The sequence below is a fragment of the Candida oxycetoniae genome (genome assembly GCF_023343755.2).
Source record: "Candida oxycetoniae strain CBS 10844 chromosome Unknown scaffold2, whole genome shotgun sequence".
NCBI classification, from domain to species: Eukaryota; Fungi; Ascomycota; class Pichiomycetes; order Serinales; family Debaryomycetaceae; genus Lodderomyces; species Lodderomyces oxycetoniae.
The window spans coordinates 505,294-521,901 of record NW_026055369.1 but is presented as its reverse complement, the minus strand read 5'-3'; the positions used below and the strand labels follow the sequence as shown (position 1 = coordinate 521,901).

At 36.7% G+C, this 16,608-nt stretch overlaps 8 protein-coding genes across 8 annotated transcripts; 2 read left to right on the top strand and 6 right to left on the bottom strand. All coding sequences in view use genetic code 12, as the record gives it.

The window, feature by feature from the left end:
* Positions 1-357: 357 nt before the first annotated feature.
* On the top strand, positions 358-1,548 carry KGF56_001496 (uncharacterized protein; the record flags this gene model as incomplete). The annotated part of the gene is made up of 1 exon (XM_049322624.1): positions 358-1,548. The coding sequence occupies one exon, from the start codon at positions 358-360 to the stop codon at positions 1,546-1,548; it is 1,191 nt and encodes a 396-aa protein (XP_049181633.1).
* Positions 1,549-2,221: 673 nt separating this feature from the next.
* On the bottom strand, positions 2,222-2,497 carry KGF56_001495 (uncharacterized protein; the record flags this gene model as incomplete). Its single annotated transcript, XM_049322623.1, has 1 exon — positions 2,222-2,497. The coding sequence occupies one exon, from the start codon at positions 2,495-2,497 to the stop codon at positions 2,222-2,224; it is 276 nt and encodes a 91-aa protein (XP_049181632.1).
* A 1,484-nt stretch (positions 2,498-3,981) lies between these two features.
* On the top strand, positions 3,982-6,387 carry PCL7 (Pcl7p; the record flags this gene model as incomplete). Its single annotated transcript, XM_049322622.1, has 1 exon — positions 3,982-6,387. The coding sequence occupies one exon, from the start codon at positions 3,982-3,984 to the stop codon at positions 6,385-6,387; it is 2,406 nt and encodes an 801-aa protein (XP_049181631.1).
* Positions 6,388-6,966: 579 nt separating this feature from the next.
* On the bottom strand, positions 6,967-7,179 carry KGF56_001493 (uncharacterized protein; the record flags this gene model as incomplete). Its single annotated transcript, XM_049322621.1, has 1 exon — positions 6,967-7,179. One exon carries the CDS (start codon positions 7,177-7,179, stop codon positions 6,967-6,969), a length of 213 nt encoding a protein of 70 aa, XP_049181630.1.
* Positions 7,180-8,119: 940 nt separating this feature from the next.
* On the bottom strand, positions 8,120-8,873 carry KGF56_001492 (60S ribosomal protein eL34; the record flags this gene model as incomplete). The annotated part of the gene is made up of 2 exons (XM_049322620.1): positions 8,120-8,454; positions 8,837-8,873. 2 exons carry the CDS (start codon positions 8,871-8,873, stop codon positions 8,120-8,122), a joined length of 372 nt encoding a protein of 123 aa, XP_049181629.1.
* A 1,068-nt stretch (positions 8,874-9,941) lies between these two features.
* Positions 9,942-10,585, bottom strand: MMD1 (isoleucine biosynthesis protein; the record flags this gene model as incomplete). The annotated part of the gene is made up of 3 exons (XM_049322619.1): positions 9,942-10,270; positions 10,408-10,468; positions 10,550-10,585. The coding sequence occupies 3 exons, from the start codon at positions 10,583-10,585 to the stop codon at positions 9,942-9,944; spliced, it is 426 nt and encodes a 141-aa protein (XP_049181628.1).
* Positions 10,586-10,962: 377 nt separating this feature from the next.
* On the bottom strand, positions 10,963-13,939 carry KGF56_001490 (CCR4-NOT core subunit; the record flags this gene model as incomplete). The annotated part of the gene is made up of 2 exons (XM_049322618.1): positions 10,963-13,775; positions 13,924-13,939. The coding sequence occupies 2 exons, from the start codon at positions 13,937-13,939 to the stop codon at positions 10,963-10,965; spliced, it is 2,829 nt and encodes a 942-aa protein (XP_049181627.1).
* A 117-nt stretch (positions 13,940-14,056) lies between these two features.
* On the bottom strand, positions 14,057-15,421 carry KGF56_001489 (uncharacterized protein; the record flags this gene model as incomplete). The annotated part of the gene is made up of 1 exon (XM_049322616.1): positions 14,057-15,421. The coding sequence occupies one exon, from the start codon at positions 15,419-15,421 to the stop codon at positions 14,057-14,059; it is 1,365 nt and encodes a 454-aa protein (XP_049181626.1).
* Between the last annotated feature and the right edge of the window lie 1,187 nt (positions 15,422-16,608).

Below are 16,608 nucleotides of genomic sequence, written 5' to 3'. Positions count from 1 at the left end.
TAACTATACATTTGTTCAATATTCTAGAAATTATTCATTGAATTTCTTCTTTATCTATAGCACGACACACACTCTCGTTTATTACGCAGATACCAAGAGAGAGAGAGAGAGAGAGACGAGACCCTGAATACCTTTGACACAATATTTACCACCATATATACATTCTCTCCTTCAATTAATAAAGTTAAAGACAAAAAGTTTTCCGAAAAAAGCAGAAAATAAAATCATAATTTATTTCGCCTTGATGGTCTATACAATATAAACCGAACAAGCAGACAGTTTTTCTTAAAAAGATACAGCTTTCTATCAGTGTTGGGGGAGAATCCAGTTAAAATTCAAGACAAAAGAGTGGAAGGAATGACGACCAGCACGCATCAGTATAATTATAATAGGAGGAATTCAAACACAACCCCATACACAATCCCTTACAAGAATCAGCATCCTTCCTTGTCTTTGCATGATGAAAAAACATCTCAACTATCTACATCCTTTCAACAAAACTACGAAGACCTTCCTTCTGGCACTCGGCAGTACCAACAAGCAAATCCCCAGCATAGTAATGATGCCACGACTCTACCTATGACACTGCACCAACAAGGACACACAAAATATCAGTCTAATGACACCCTATCGGCAATTGCATCACCTCCACTATCGTCACAACCAGTGCCCAAACTCTCAAGGGAATTTGTTGCGCGTAGAATCAGCGAAGGGGAAACAGGAAGAGTGAAGGAAGAGTTAAGATGTGAGGCATGCGGGAAGGGGTATAAGCATATCTCGTCATTAGCCAAGCATTTATGGGAACACACTCCCGAATGGAATGTCACCAAGAAATTACTCATTTCAAAACACCAACAAGTGCAACTATTGGAAGCAGCTAGTATTCTTGTAGGTATGAATGAGCATGGCAACGGAAATAATAAAATAGTTGAAAATGGCATGCAAACCGCACGAGAAAGAATTCATAAGCGAGCAGTCTCGGAACAGTTCACTTCGAGTCTGGACTCACCTTTTTCACCAACAAGAGAACCAAGTGTTGAGCCTTCTTCTGCTATTGACAACTCGCTGAGCACGCCAACGCCGCCTATTTCAGCACACTATGACTTGGAGAATAAATATGTTGATCCGGTGAATGGTAACTGCGATGAATATCAAATAAAAACAGATTCTGCACATTCCGTATCTCAATATTCGCCTTCTCGCCCGAAAGTTACTCCCTCATCTCCGCTGTTGAGCGATACACAATACACAAATCATACAAGTCAAAACTACGAAGCCGTACCGCATAGTGAACAAAAGGAGTCAAAGACACCTCTACAGAGCAATTTTTCAGCAAATGAAAACAACAACAATAACAATAATAATAATAATAGTAATAGTAGTCGTAGGAAAACAGTTCAGAACAAATTCGAATATCCCGTTAAAGCTAACTTCATTATAATGGAGGAGCCGATGAATTATGCAAAAAAGAGTAAAAAACTGGCAGGTGGACACCAAGTTCATGAGGAAAGTATAGTTGGCAAAATGGAGGAGAGTTCGTCATCATAGTTCCTCGAAAACCGGCATTAATACATTGTTACCCAGCTGTCGATATATATCATACATATACAAAAAAGAAAGTAAGAAATTGTTTAAATAGAAAAGTGATATATTTAATATAAATATAAATATAAATATAAATATTAATATATATATATGTATATATATGGAGAGTTTATTGATTTTCGTAAATTGTTGGGCCTGGCAACTCCCCTCTCTCTCTTTCTGATGTGTTAGACCAGTTGAAGCATTTTTACAATCCTTTGCTACCAAGTCCCACACAGGGAACAAATTTTTTTTTCGGTTTTTTTTCCCTTTCATTTTTCTTCTTGTTTTTAAATCAAAATATCGAATGCATAGAATCAGAAGTCTTGGTCTGATTCCAAAGATTCAAATATCTTCTTAAAATGACAACCCGTTTTGGCGAGTCTACAAGAAGCAAGACTTGTAGGATTCTGCAAAAAAATTTGATTTTGATAAGTCAAATAAGGACCGTTTTTACCAAAGGAGGTCGGCATTCGTATAACAATATAAAGATTACCAATACAGTGCATCATAGTACATCAGAGGAACTCGGAATAAACGTTTAGTTTATTCTATTTTTCAACTTCCTGGTGTCTCCAAGAACACGTACATTTTGATTCATTAACAAACTCTTTTCTTTTTCTTTTTCTTTTTCTAACTATTTACTCAGTTCATCGGTACCACGAATGATCTCACTATTTAAGGGCTGTATTTCCAAATACTTTGCTTTTAATTCAATTTGTTCTTTATGTTCAGCTTCATTAGCTTTTTGCTTTTTCGATTTTTCCCTCTTTGCCTGAATTCGCTCAGCGTCCTTTATTGGTCCTTGACGTAATGCCGCTCTTTCTGTTTGCTGCGAATAATTTATAAATACAAAAGCCCCTACAGCAAAAGCTATGGATGCCCCTAGCGTGACTTTAGAAGCCGTTGACATCTTTTGTTGTACTGGTGGAAAAACAAAATTACTCGGTTTTGATTTTCGACAAATTTGGTGGTTTGGCTTTGCCCTATTCTTTTTTTTTTTTTCCTCTCTCCTAATTTGTTTAAGGCGGAGAGAGTCGGAAAAAGCCAAAAGTAAAATTATCTTGGGTGCAAAACGATACTCTCCACTATCGAGCAGAGCGAAATGCTTCACTATCGAGCAGAGCGAGATAGTGGAGCACTTGTAAATAGATACTATCGAGCAGAACAAGATAGTGGAGCACTTGCAAATATACTTAAGATTGTCTAGTATCCAATTAGGTATAGACTATCTCGCTTTGCTCGATAGTGGAGCACTCAAAATTGTCTAGTATCCAATTAGATATAGACCATCTCGCTTTGCTCGATAGTGGAGCACTCAAAATTGTCTAGTATCCAATTAGATATAGACTATCTCGCTTTGCTCGATAGTCTCCAAGTGTTTACTCGGTTCGTTTTGTCCATGTGCATGATTTATCGTTTTTATTTTTTCTGTTAGTCTTTTAGATTTCTTTTTTGGGATGAGATATCCAGCGGCCTTGAGTGACTAAAAAGGTTCACTGATATCCTTCTTTTTGATTCAATGCGCCAATTCAAATCCAAAAAAGCTTGACACTCTTGTCACCAATGTACTTATTTAATTTTTTTTTAGATAAAAGGTGAGATGACGGCTTAGAGGTATTGTCAAGACAGGAGGGTAAAACTGTGAAAAGGTCATTCATGACATAAAAACCATCTGGCAAAAGTTTGAATTTTTTGCAATGACGAAAAGTATATATAGGCTATTTAGCTTTTATGGACTAATCTCTATCGAAGAACATTACATATTTTAAGGATCCAAATCATCAGAGTTTTGTCATCTTGTTGTCTCTACCACTGTACTAGAAGTCAGTTTTCTCATTGTGTTGTCTCTGCCACTGTACTAGAAGTCAGATCTTTCATTGTGTTGTCTCTTCCACTGCACTAGTAGTTAGTTTTGTTCATCTCTAAATACAGCGAATGTTGTCTCAACTAATTCTAATATATACATGAAATTGGCCCAGCATAAAAATTGCAATAATAGTTAATAACAATCCATCTATTTAAAACTTTCATTTAAAGTAAGGAAAACTCACGCACACATATACACATACACACACACACACACACACACACACACACCATATCTGTCTTGGATCTTATCCCATACGCTTCTAAAACATATCAACTCCGAGATACCAATTATTTCAAATATTTACACTAAAGGTCAAAATCCGCTAAGAATATTACAAAGCAAAAGAAAGTTTTGTTTGACTAACTAGAACCTGAAGTCGTGGTGTGTGTGTTTACTTGGCAATCAAACGACGACATAATAATACATCATCACACACAAAAAACTACGGGACAGAAAGTCTAACATTGATACTATTATTAAACAAAAAAAAAAGGCTCATGCTAATATAGGATATTGGTACCATAATGTCTTTAAACTACTTTGACAACGACAGCGACAACAACAAAAACAGCAACGAAACTTCCGCAGTGGTGAACTCCAATTCATTTATAGACCCTAAGTCACACAGCGAGCAATCCCAAAATATGTATACGCAACAGCTAAATCAGTCTAACACCTTGTCAGGACCAACTACATCTTCTGCTTCCAAACCACAAATGTCAAATTTGACAAAGACACTATTGTCATCCACAAAACCTCGCCCACAAAACCAGCAGAATAATAACAACAACAACAACAACAACAACAACAACAACAACAACAACAACAACACCGATACCACCCATTCAACCGAGGAATTAAATGTTTTGTCGGGAGTCGAATACAACAATGATTCTACTAATAATGGCCACCTCGAAAATGATCTACAAAGGTATCCGGGCCCGTTCCCCCAACGGATTCCTATAGTACAAAATTCTTACAACTATATCCCATCAACGCATAACACCCCAACTGCAGTCTGCTCATCATACACGTCGAACCATTCATATAAGGCTTCGTTGCCAACAACACACAGCTTTGTCACACAACCACCTGGACCTTCGTTAAGCGATCGTCACGGTGTAGCTTCTTCGTCGAGTTTCAGACCAAATGCAATGCCACATGCATTGCCAACTACGACGCTTCACACGGATACCGCAGTGCCAAGCAGACCCTCATGCACATTATCATCATCATCCGCTACATTCAATCAGCCTTCTCAGCTGTTAAATGAAGCAGCATTTTCCATCCCTAATCAATTTCTTCCGCCAACGGTACATCCAACAAATTCAAATGCATATTCAAATTCAAATTCATTATCTGATCAGCAAAGGATGCCCAATTCATTTCCCACACGCCATTATCCAAATAACGTTTATGGTACGAAGGAGCAGCAGCGAACGGCGCCTACCGTCAGTAGACTTTATCAGTTATTGTCTAATGATAAACAACCACATACAACGTCTTCATCACCTGCTTTAAGTAGACACTCAACGGAAATATCAAACCAGACAAGCGGTATTCAGAATAATAGTAGTGATGGGGAACGTAAGGATACGAGTGATTCACTTGGTACCACTTCCTTCTATTTTGAGAACCATGAACAACTGCATCAGCAACAACAACAACAACAAGAACAGCAGCAGCAACAACAAGAACAGCAACAACAGAAGCAGCAACAACAACAGCAACAACAACAACAACAACAACAACAACAACAGAAGCAGCAACAACAACAACAACAACAACAACAACAACAACAACAACAACAACAACAACAACAGAAGCAGCAGCAGCAGCAGACACTACAACAGTCTCAACATTCACAATCACCTTATGTGCAACCTGAGCCAGATCACTACATGACTTATAGCGAATTTTTACGGGAGCTTAATAGGAAATCTGCCGAAAGCGGGTCAAACGTAGAGCATTTAAATATTGTTGATTTTCCAGTAAACGACTTGATTGTCATGTTATCTTGTCTACTCACCAAGATAATTGAAGCCAACGATAAATTGCACCCTAACCATTTTGAAAATACTATTGCCATTAGACAAAAGATTAAAGAAGAGAGAAAATTAAGAAAAGCACAAAAGAGGAAGAAACAGCTAGAGCAGGAGCAAGGATCGATTATAGATGAAGATAAAATAGAAGTTGATCAAAACGATAGTAATGACAACAATCGTCTGGATGACAATATCATGGTTCGTGTGCACAGCGAAGATGGTATGGAGTATGAAGATCATGACGATCAGGATGATGATGATGAAGATGACGAGATGAAAAACAAGTACCTAGCAAATGTTTTAGCCTTCCATGGCACAAATGTTCCTGGTATATCCCTACATGCATACTTATCTCGTGTTCTAAAGTATTGTCCAGTTACTAATGAAGTGTTTTTATCGCTCTTAGTATACTTTGATAGAATTGCCAAAAAGGCTAATAATTTCAATAAAAAAGTGAAAGCAGATCACAATGGCGTGCAGAATGGAGACTACAAGGGTGATAGCAACGACGACAACGGCGGTAATTCCTCATCTTTGGAAACGGAACAATTATTTGTCATGGACTCATACAACATACATCGTTTAATAATAAGTGGTATAACAGTGTCATCCAAGTTCTTTCTGGATATCTTTTACAAGAATTTGAGATATGCCAAAGTCGGAGGCTTGCCCTTGGAAGAGTTGAATTACTTGGAACTACAATTTTTATTGTTGTTGGATTTCAAATTAATGATCAGTGTGGAGGATCTTCAAAATTATGGAGATTTACTAACCAGGTTTTGGAAAAGAGAACAATTGGCAAAGGATGCTAATAGTTCTAATGGCGCTAGTTCTAGTAATCAAGAAGTTCCTGTTGCTGCGCCCAGCAGCGAGGTCAGAAGCTGATGGATCAAAACAGTTTAAGTTGGTCTATACCCATTGATATATATATTTGATATTCTGTAAACAGAAATTTCATCACTTGTTCTCAGAGGTGTGTTATGCTCTGGCTACTGATTTGTAGAGCAACTCAAAGTCAAAATGTATGGGAGCAGTATTATTTATATAATGAGTTTGATTAAAAATCAACGAGTACTGATATTTAATTGGGCTCCTCTAGTCAGCAAAGGAATTCTTTAATAAATTTTTACAAGGTTGTAGAGAACAAGCTCAGAATAAGTTTACAAAACAAAAAGAAAACAAAAAAAGAACCAAAGTTTTCAAGTTCTATCAACTACACAATCTTGCTTACACATTAGACAACGACATCACCATATAATACGATTGCATCGACTAATAGTTTACCAGAAACAATGTTTTCTTAGCAAAATGCAATAACATTTATATTGACAAAATAATGTATCCTCCAAGTCTTACTCTATATATATCCGTGTTGCTAAACAGTGTTGCTCCACTCGATAGTGTGTTTGGTTTTTTTTGTATTTTTTTTCTTTTGGGGCTCACAACTTTTATAATGCAATTGGATTAATGCTTGGCCCTGGGAATCCATTCAGGGGCATTTTTGACACAGTGAGTCCCTGAACATCCACACCTTTTCAATTTAGTGACATCAGTCTGTTTATCTTCAACTATTAGTGAAGGGTGGTATTTTGGCAACTCCAGTTTCATAACTGAGGTTTTCTTGGGAGGAATATAACCGCCACTATCGATATAGTTCTTAAGTACTGCCTTTTCCATAATGAGTTAGTTCAACGAAAAAAAAAAGGGTCGTTGCTTGTCAAAGAGAAAACAGTATAAAAAGAGAAAGTACTAATATCCTAGATCTTCGGTATACATTATATATCCGTAATCACCATTCTTATACCCATACCTGTTTCCCATTACACAGAATATCTCAAAAAAAAAATAAATGAGTAATATCCCGAGATTTGTATTCTTTTACTGATAAGAAAACAAGAGAAGAAAAAAAGAAATACTAATCATGCACATATAGTCTAGTCTCTCTCTTTGATTGCAAATGTTGCGAAAAGAACCAAATATAGCAAGTAAATAAATAAAAAAAAACACGGTCAAGAGGCGATCTCTTATCTCTCAAAATTTAGACGATGGTCGCACGACTCCCGAATACGTTCAGTCGACCAGAGCTTAGTCAGTAATTGGATCTCTCCTGTTAAGCTGTTGAGATTTTGTATAGTTTCAAGGGTTTGACGCAATGCTGACTTAACCTTTTTATGTTTTTTATATATTAAACACAGTTTGTCTTCACTAGCATATTAATAACGATTTGAAAGATCAAGAGCAGAATCGGATTGAAACTTGGTTGGATTCATCCATCATGTGCTGATTTTGCTGTGAATCGTTCATTCAAGTCAAATCCGTTCAAAATTTATTAGGCAACGAGAATAAAGTAAGTGATTCTTCTGTGTGGCCATATACACAAAATTTATTGTAAAAAAAAAAACTCACACTTTCACAAACTCATCAAATTTAAAAGAGATTAAATACTACTTGTGTAATTGTGCCAGTTTCTCACAAAGAGAAAAACAAACACTTGAGAGAGGTAGGATAAAAGGATATCCCAATAACAGTCAAAAATTCAATCTTGATTTTTTCCAAAAAAATATATTGTACATTCAAAAAAAAGTCATGCTGCTAACTATACCTCCCTTCGTCTGACTTATTTTTTACCGAGTTTTTTAGTAGAAGCTTTCTTCTCCTTGTCTTCCTGCTCTTTCAACACTCTCTTAACAATCTTTTGTTCTTCAATCAAAAAGGCTCTGACAATTCTTTCTTTGACACAGTTGGCACATCTTGAACCACCATAAGCTCTTTGAACGGTTTTGTGAGTTCTTGAAACTTGAGCATACTCTCTTGGTCTCAAAGTTGAGATACCAGCCAAAGCGGATCCACAGTCACCACATTTAACTCTTGAAGCAGCTTTTTTAACGTGCTGAGCAACTAATTTACCACCTGGGGTCTTAACAACCTTGATCTTGTTTGACTTGGTGTTATCTATATTAATTTGTTAGTATGCAACGCTTTGTGGTTTATAACCAAATCACGGAGGAAGAGAAGGCATCGGAAAGTAGGTAAAACTATATCTTTTTGGGAAAAGCCCATTTCAAATCGTGATGGTTAACAGAAACTACCCAGTTCCAAACAATCACAAATTGAATGTTGCGTGTTATCAAGGTGGATAATGACAATATATGCATATAAATATATGCTAATAAACTCATTCACATGGACACTCCAGTTTGAGGTTATGTGCATTGCATTTCCATATAGTCCTCTCTTCCTAAATACCATTCTCTTCTCATCCCACTCCACACTTCTCTCCTTTCCAAGTTTAGTTGATAACTCGGGAACGCAGTATAGATTAAAAAAGACATACATGGATTTCTTCTTCTATAAGTTACACGTTGAGCCATTGTTGATTTGGTGTATTAGGAGATCTTATTGGGTATAGAATTCTTTGAAAATATTGAAATTTTCTTCACACCTATTCAAAATCCTCCCTCATTGAAAAAAAAAAAAAAAATTAATTAGTATATTGTAACTAACTGTATAGAGGTCCATATTGGGGAGCGTTTTGTATGAAGGTACTGATGCATTTTTCTTTTTAATTTCCTAATTGGTTACACGTGACCTTATGTGACGGTTCATTGTTTTTTTTTATATCAACAGAGAAAAGTCAGTAAGGTATATGCAGTACTTAATAATGAAACATAATAACTTTTGTTAGTAAATTTATATCACTATATTTGAGGTTTACCTAGTTGCTAAACCGGGCGCTCTTTACCTAGCTGGGTATGGAGATGTGATGTTGAAGGTAATGTTTATTGAGAATTGAGTTGAAGCTACAATTTGCGCTAAAAAAAAAAGAGCACGAATTTGTAACTACTATTATCATTACTGTAAAAAGTCTTTTTTATTTAAACTCGTACAATATAAAGTTGGAAATCAGAGTGTCACTTTTGATAAAACGCTTTTTTCTCAAATTGAATTATCTTGGTAACTTATTTTACATTATGTGGTCATAACAGCAATTCGTATTGGAGGAGAAGAAGAAGAAGTGCTCCACTATCGACCAGAGCGAAATAGTGGAAATGGTGTCACTAGTCAGTGCTGCTCTCACTAGTCAGTACTTCTCTCACTAGTCAGTGCTACCCTCACTAGTCAGTGCCTCTCCACTATCTCGCTCTGCTCGATAGTGGAGATATTCATCTATCTGATGCTTTGACAATTGGTAGCTTCACTGACCGATAATTAAATAGGTTCCAGTTTCTTTGTTTGACGCTCCTGCTGTCTTTCCCTATCTTAGCCCATGTCTTATCTACTTACAACCTATGGATATTCTCTAGAGATTTTATCAAATTACTCAAGGTTGCAGAAATGCATTTTTGATTCTACGGCAAGAATTATAAGCAAGTGTTATTTTTTTTTTTTACTTCGACACTATCTGTCACCGACACTATCGACACTATCCTTTGACTGTTCTATAATTTAGTATCGTCTCTTTCAACAGCAATAACTTCCATTTCTAAAGGAACTCCCAATGGCAACTCTTTAACCGCAACACACGATCTAGCTGGCTTATGTTCAGAGAAATATTTCCCATAAACTTTATTAAACTCACCAAATTGTGCCCCCATATCAGTTAAAAAGATATTGGCCTTGACAATGTGGTTTAATGATGAGTTGGAAGCTTCTAATATAGCGGCAACATTTTGTATAACTTGTTCTGCATGGTCTTGGATTGTTGCTGATTGTGGTAATGGCTTGTTTTCGGGGGTGTATGGAATTTGGCCAGAGACGTAAATGAAACCTGTGTTTGGTGTGATACATTGGTTAGTTTCTTGCTCTTATTTATCTTTTATTGCCGTGCAAATTGGTAGGATATGGATCTAGTGAGCCCACGGATCAGTCCTTGCTAGTTTCTTTGTGGGTTTTTTTTTTACGTACCATTGACTTTGATAGCTTGGGAGTATGAAGCAGCGGGTGGAGGTGCTTGTGAAGTTCTCACCTAGAGAGCAAAGGTTAGTTCTACATTTCTTTTCCTTTTAATGGTTTTGTTTCCATTCCTGAAGGTAATTGCTCAACATACTGGTGTAATTGAAGAATTGAACCTCTTGGCTGACATGATTGTGGATCTTAAGGTTTGCGACTTGATAGCTTTGCTAAACATTTAAAGAGCTGAGTTAATCGTAATTATCTCGGCTTTATATTGAAAAACTCCCTTGTTTTTTTGTTTTTTTTCTAGAATGGTTTTTGATTCTCTTTGATCCACACTTTTGCAAAGGAGTCAGAAAACGCAATGAATAAAAAAAAAAGAAAAAGAAAAAGTGATAGAGTCAGAAAAACATTGAAAATGTTTGGTCTCCATGATGAAACGTGGGGGTGTTACCTTGTTAGTAGGGGGTTGGGCTCAAAATGAGAGGTTTAATCATTTTCATCGTTTTATTATCCTTTATCTACCCTTTTTTACTTTCTCTTTTCACTATATCTTACATATATAAGCTATGTTTTCCTTGACTTGGATTTCTGCATCATTGGCTTTTCCTTTGTAGGTCTTTCTTCAAATTGTCCTTCTCCATTGAGGAAATCAAAGCTGAACTCAGCTTCTGTATCTGCTTTCTCTTCATTGGCCTTTGATGAAATGAATGTCGTTTCAACACCTGCTGCAGGATCACCAGATGTGATGACCGCTTCAAACCGTCTAAATAAGGCTTCAACAAAGTTTTCAATTTTACCAAACAAATTGAAATTATCAAAGAAAAATCGAAAATCTCGCTCTATGCGTTCCAAATCCTTCAGTCCTTCTCTTTCTTTACCGAGAACAATTGACAAATTTGATTCCATTCGTTTGGTGAATGAGGCAAGTATGTTTTTGTGACGCGCGTTTGAATCCAAATCATCACTTATACTTTCTGAACTCATATCTTCATATATGGCAAATAATTTTCGTTCGTCTTCAAGAGAAATAGCTTCACTGGCAAGTCGATTCGCCGTTTCCACTTGTAATGGTTCGTTATTTGCATTTTTTATTTTAAAATACAATTGTCTAGCATCTGGAACTTTCCCTATCCAACGAATCAAAAGCAGCAGTAATTCAGCGTTATAATCATGAATGTCATCTTTTCCAGAGGAGGCTTCCAACCTGATAATTTTGAGCTTTACTAACTGATTGATCATAAGACAAAGAAGGGTCATAATTTTTTTGGCAATTGACTCAGCCAAAATCACTTCATACCCGCCATCTATTTCCAAGCCTTTATCTGCTGATAAATAAAAGGCGCTATTAGTGAAAAATTCATTAAGCAACATCAGTAGCTCGACTTCACTTAAGATAAGCGAATCTCCTTGTCTCGAAAATTCATACGGTGCACTATTTTCAGGTCGTCCCCGAAGCCCAGCTGCTAGCTGGAAAACATAATCAATGAGAAGATTTGAAAGGTTCACTTCATGTGTTAGATACCATATTAGCATCCTTCTATGACCCTCGCACATCAACATTTCATCCATCATTGCTCTCGCAAGTCTCGAGTTAGTTTGGAATATAAGTTCGAAATGTGTAATGCTGAAAATTGGAATAATTGATTTGTTACTCTCTTGTACAACTTTCACAAACTCCTCTGGAGCAGGAGATGACCAATACGAGTGAATCACTTCCGGCATCACATCCTCCACGTTACCCAATTTCTCACCTTTGTTGGATTTTTTATATTCCATCACACACTTGGCTATAGTGTTTACTGCCGTTTGTCCTAAAAGCCTCTCAGCATCGGCATTTCCTTCGATGCTCGTTACGCAAAGAAAGTCAAAAACATCGTGTAACTCTTTCCAAGAAGTAAAGAAATCATCGGAATCACTCTTATTAGACAACACATCGTATTCCTTGAATTTATCTAGAAAATGTTGCTTGAATTTGGCATTTTCGCCCCGCGGTATATCCCTCCAATCACGTCCAAATTCATCAAACTGTATATCAACATTCTCATTTGATAATGCTTGTTCCGTATCGGAATCATGCCCATCACCAACGGCAAGAGATTTCTCTTCGTGACTGGTTTTGTTGCATGTACTTTCATCATCTGCGCCTTCTTCATCCTCATCTTCATCTTCATTGTCATCGTCACCGTCATCGTCATCGTCATCGTCATCAAGATCGTATTCCAACATGTATTTGATATCTTCATCAAACCTATCAGCATATTCTAGATCCACTAATAAGTCTCCTATTTCAGCTAAAGGTTTTGATCTATTGATTTGTCTTTGTACCTTAGATTCTGACTCATCTTTTTCCTCCCTCTCGTCCTTCTCCTTCTCTTGCTCCTCCCTCTTTTCCGTATAACTTTCACTAACAAACGAAGTGCCTGAATATAAAATCAATAAGCCGATAGTGATGAGCCTCATATCTACCAGAATAGCACCCCCATTTATGGTCTTTCTCGCTAAAGGCTGGATAAAATTGAATATAGGCTCATTCTCCAAATCATGACATAGTTTACTCTCTTGTACACTGGAGTCTTCTTCACTAGACAGCGATGGATTTTGATTGATTACCCATGCAAGAACGTACCTTATTGAGCTTGAACCCTTTAATGCAGATACAATAATTTCTGGTGTTTCTTTTTCTTCGTTTCTTTCGTGATTTTCGAATTCAATTCTGCGATCAATTTCAAGTCCAAGTAAAATAACATTGGTATGGCTTTTCCAGAGTTTTAAAAAATAATGCAAATAAGGGTTCATTGCAAGATTATAGTCACCCCTTTTCGGCGTGAATAACTTTTGAATAGACATAACAAGTACACACGCCATTGAGTACAATAAACCGAGAGTAAATGTGTTGGCTACAACGGGTGTCCATTCCTTAACACGGCTTTGCCAATTTTCCTCTCCATTGTCAACAAATCGTAACCGTATTTCATCAGTGACGTTTAGTTTCGTATGTATCAATTGAAGTAAATGGAAAAAAGTGGTGGATATTTCAAACTTGATCGATTCAGTCACCAAATCAGAAGCACCAACGTTCAACTCAGTATACGATGTATAAACAATCGAAATTAACAAATCCGAAATACACCCAACACTCAATATACATTTCTCGGTTTCCTCTGGTTGTGTATATGGGTCACATAGCGTCACAATGGTCTTGAATACAAATTGCAAAAACTCATCTCGGGCCGATAAATTTAACAAAGATGCAATGTCATTGTGTACTTCCGCAAAGTCTCTCACGTTGTTTTTCCGCGGTATGGCAAACTCAAATTCAATTTGATGCTCTATATCTTCGTCTGACTCGTTTTCCAGCATATCATCTCTCCAACTACCTAATTATGTTACCATACGGCGGCTTGATATTAATCTCTTATTGAATATATGGAGAAAAATGAGAAGCAAAAAAAAATGGACAAACCGCTACCAAAAAGGATCGGCCGCTACCAGGTGGTGAATATATATATATATATATATACATACATACATACATCAACATACGATCTCTTGTATAAAAGTAAGTCTATAAGAGAGGTGTGTATGTATATATATATATATATATTATCTCCAATAGGTGGGTAAAATAAAAGTATTGTCTCTTGAGTTTTGATCAAGATCAAGTGTAGCTTTTTATGTGGAAAACTTGTTCAAGACCTTTACCGAAAATTCCTCGAACACTTGATGTTTTGTTCTTTGAATAGGCAACTAATATAGCTAAACTTATTGAAAAAATTATGCTTTCGATTCTCAAGTTTTCCTTTGAAGGTTCTGACGGAATCAAAGTTCCTAAACCTCTTGGTGCTACAAAAAGGGCCAATTCTTTTCTTCTTTGTGGTGTTTCAATAAATGATGAAAACCCGCACATAACAGCTCCCGCAGTAGGGCATATGGTGTCATCGAACCGCGTTCTTGGGATATTTGGAAACAATTTAGGAAATAATCTGGTTCTCGCAAGACAAACGGCATACCAATAGAAACCTATATAAGCGCCCAAAAAACAGGATGAACGTATTGATGACTTTATGGCACGAACCAATCTACGTGATATCTTAACTTTCAGTTTAAATAACAACATCAACAAATTCAAAGGAGTGTAAACTGTCATTGCAAACTTGAACCCTCTCCAAAAGCGCCATAGTGCGTGTATTTCACAACTTTTGCACTTGAATGCATGAACTGCTTCACACGCTATTGGTTGATTTGAAAAAGTGTTACCACCCTTGGGGTCTCGACCATATTTCTCAAAGTATGGACGCAAATAATCTTCGTAAGGACCGTGCTCTCCATATATCAACTTTTTGTTTCTTACCAATCTCAAAACTTCAATAAAGTCAGGATCCATATTTGCAGCCGATGTGATCCACTTACCATACAGCGGTGGTAATCTTTCAGGGTAGAAAAACCAACAGAACATGATAAGTGTGCAGCTAACAACAAACAACATACCATCTCCGTACTTTGCAATACCCGGGGGTGTAATTTTTGATAATGTCGATGAAAATGCAGTGTCCATTGCTCTGGTAGCAACTAATAACGTCAAGTCCAAAGAATTGTATCTTTCCCGGGCAACAATGTGATTTTGATATAATGGAAACGTCACTAATGCTGAGGCCAAGGTTGACACCAACGTTGATAAAAATATCCTTGACGTTGGTGTCTTGAAAAGAATTTTATTCCTTTTTAACAATCCATAAATTATAGGTTCAAGTATGTTGATTCCCGCAACCAAACTCGCCGCAAATATGGGGAACTTTCTTGGGTGCAATGCATTGACAAGCGTCTTTTTTACACGTGGTAATATTTTGCCATACTGGTGTTTTTTGAAAGCACTGATAACTCGTCCAAGGATTTTTGGCAAAACCAAGTAGAGATATGCATATATGAATGCTTTAAATGACGGTTTGGTAACCCCGTTGATGAGATACTTGACGATAGGATGGGATGGTGACCTTTTTTGGCCAGCAGCACTTAGCTGGCTCATTAGCAACAGCAGCAACAACAGCAGCGGCAGCAGCAGCGGCAGCAGTAGTGACATCAGCAGGGGGGGAGGGGGATCAGTAGTGGTAGCGACAGTTAAAGTGAATAAGCGGAATATCAAAAGCTTGTTAATGTTGATAAATGAAAAAAAAAAAAAAACTCTTCTCTCTAGTGTGCGTCTGTATGTGTTTATGTGTAAGGTCAAAGAGGTGGGTAAAGGAGAGTGGAACTAGTTAAAGTAGCTTGTTACAAATTATGAGTCTCTTTCTACTTACATATTCATTAAAAAGTCCTTCATTTCGTTTCTTCTTTATTATTTTTTTCAAAACTTAATGAAATAGTTTGATTAAGGTTTAGACAACTGGCCTACCAAAGTCGTTCAACTTTTTCACTTTATTATCTTTTTTTTATTTTTCTTTTCTTTTGCAGCTATTTCACTTTAACCGAGAAATGACTTGGTAAATAGAAAATATCGTTTCATGTTGAAACCATATATCATACAGTCAGGACCAAAATGTTGTGACACCTTTCTCAGTCTATTTGCTACTGATTAGTTCTAACAAGAAAAACAAGGGAAAGTTATTATGTATTGCTCCACCATTTCGCTCTGCTCGATAGTTAGGATGTAGATTAAAAGAAACTTTGGAGTCTTGGCTATTGCAAAGTACAGTTGTTTTATAGAAGAGCAAGAAAAAAAAAAAAAATGCAACAGGACGACATCACTTTTCTAGCAGAAGTATTATGTCGTCGTATATTGATAAACATTTTATTAATGTCGCGATTTAAAGTCGTGTTTCGACGATTGTGTTAAAAATTGCATTCTAGTAAAGTCGTTAATTATAAAGTCGTCCCTTTTAGTTTTTTTTTTTTTGCTTTTTTTCTCCAACGACAAAAAAAAAATGAACTGAAATTGAAAAATAAAAAAAAAAAAAACTGATGTGTTGGTCAATTGATTTGTTATTCTGCCTTACACGTTGAAGTGCACAGAAGAAAAATTCATCAGAAAAGCACTCTTAACAAAGAACAGGTTTGGCTTAATTTACAATCGACGATTGCAACTGTACGCGTTAAAGCTATCTCCAGTGAAGAATTTACCACCATCACACAACCCACTAAAAGCAACCAATCCACAACCTTGACAACCCCATACCAACACACCGTACCCCACTTTTTGCTACCTCTTACAATCGC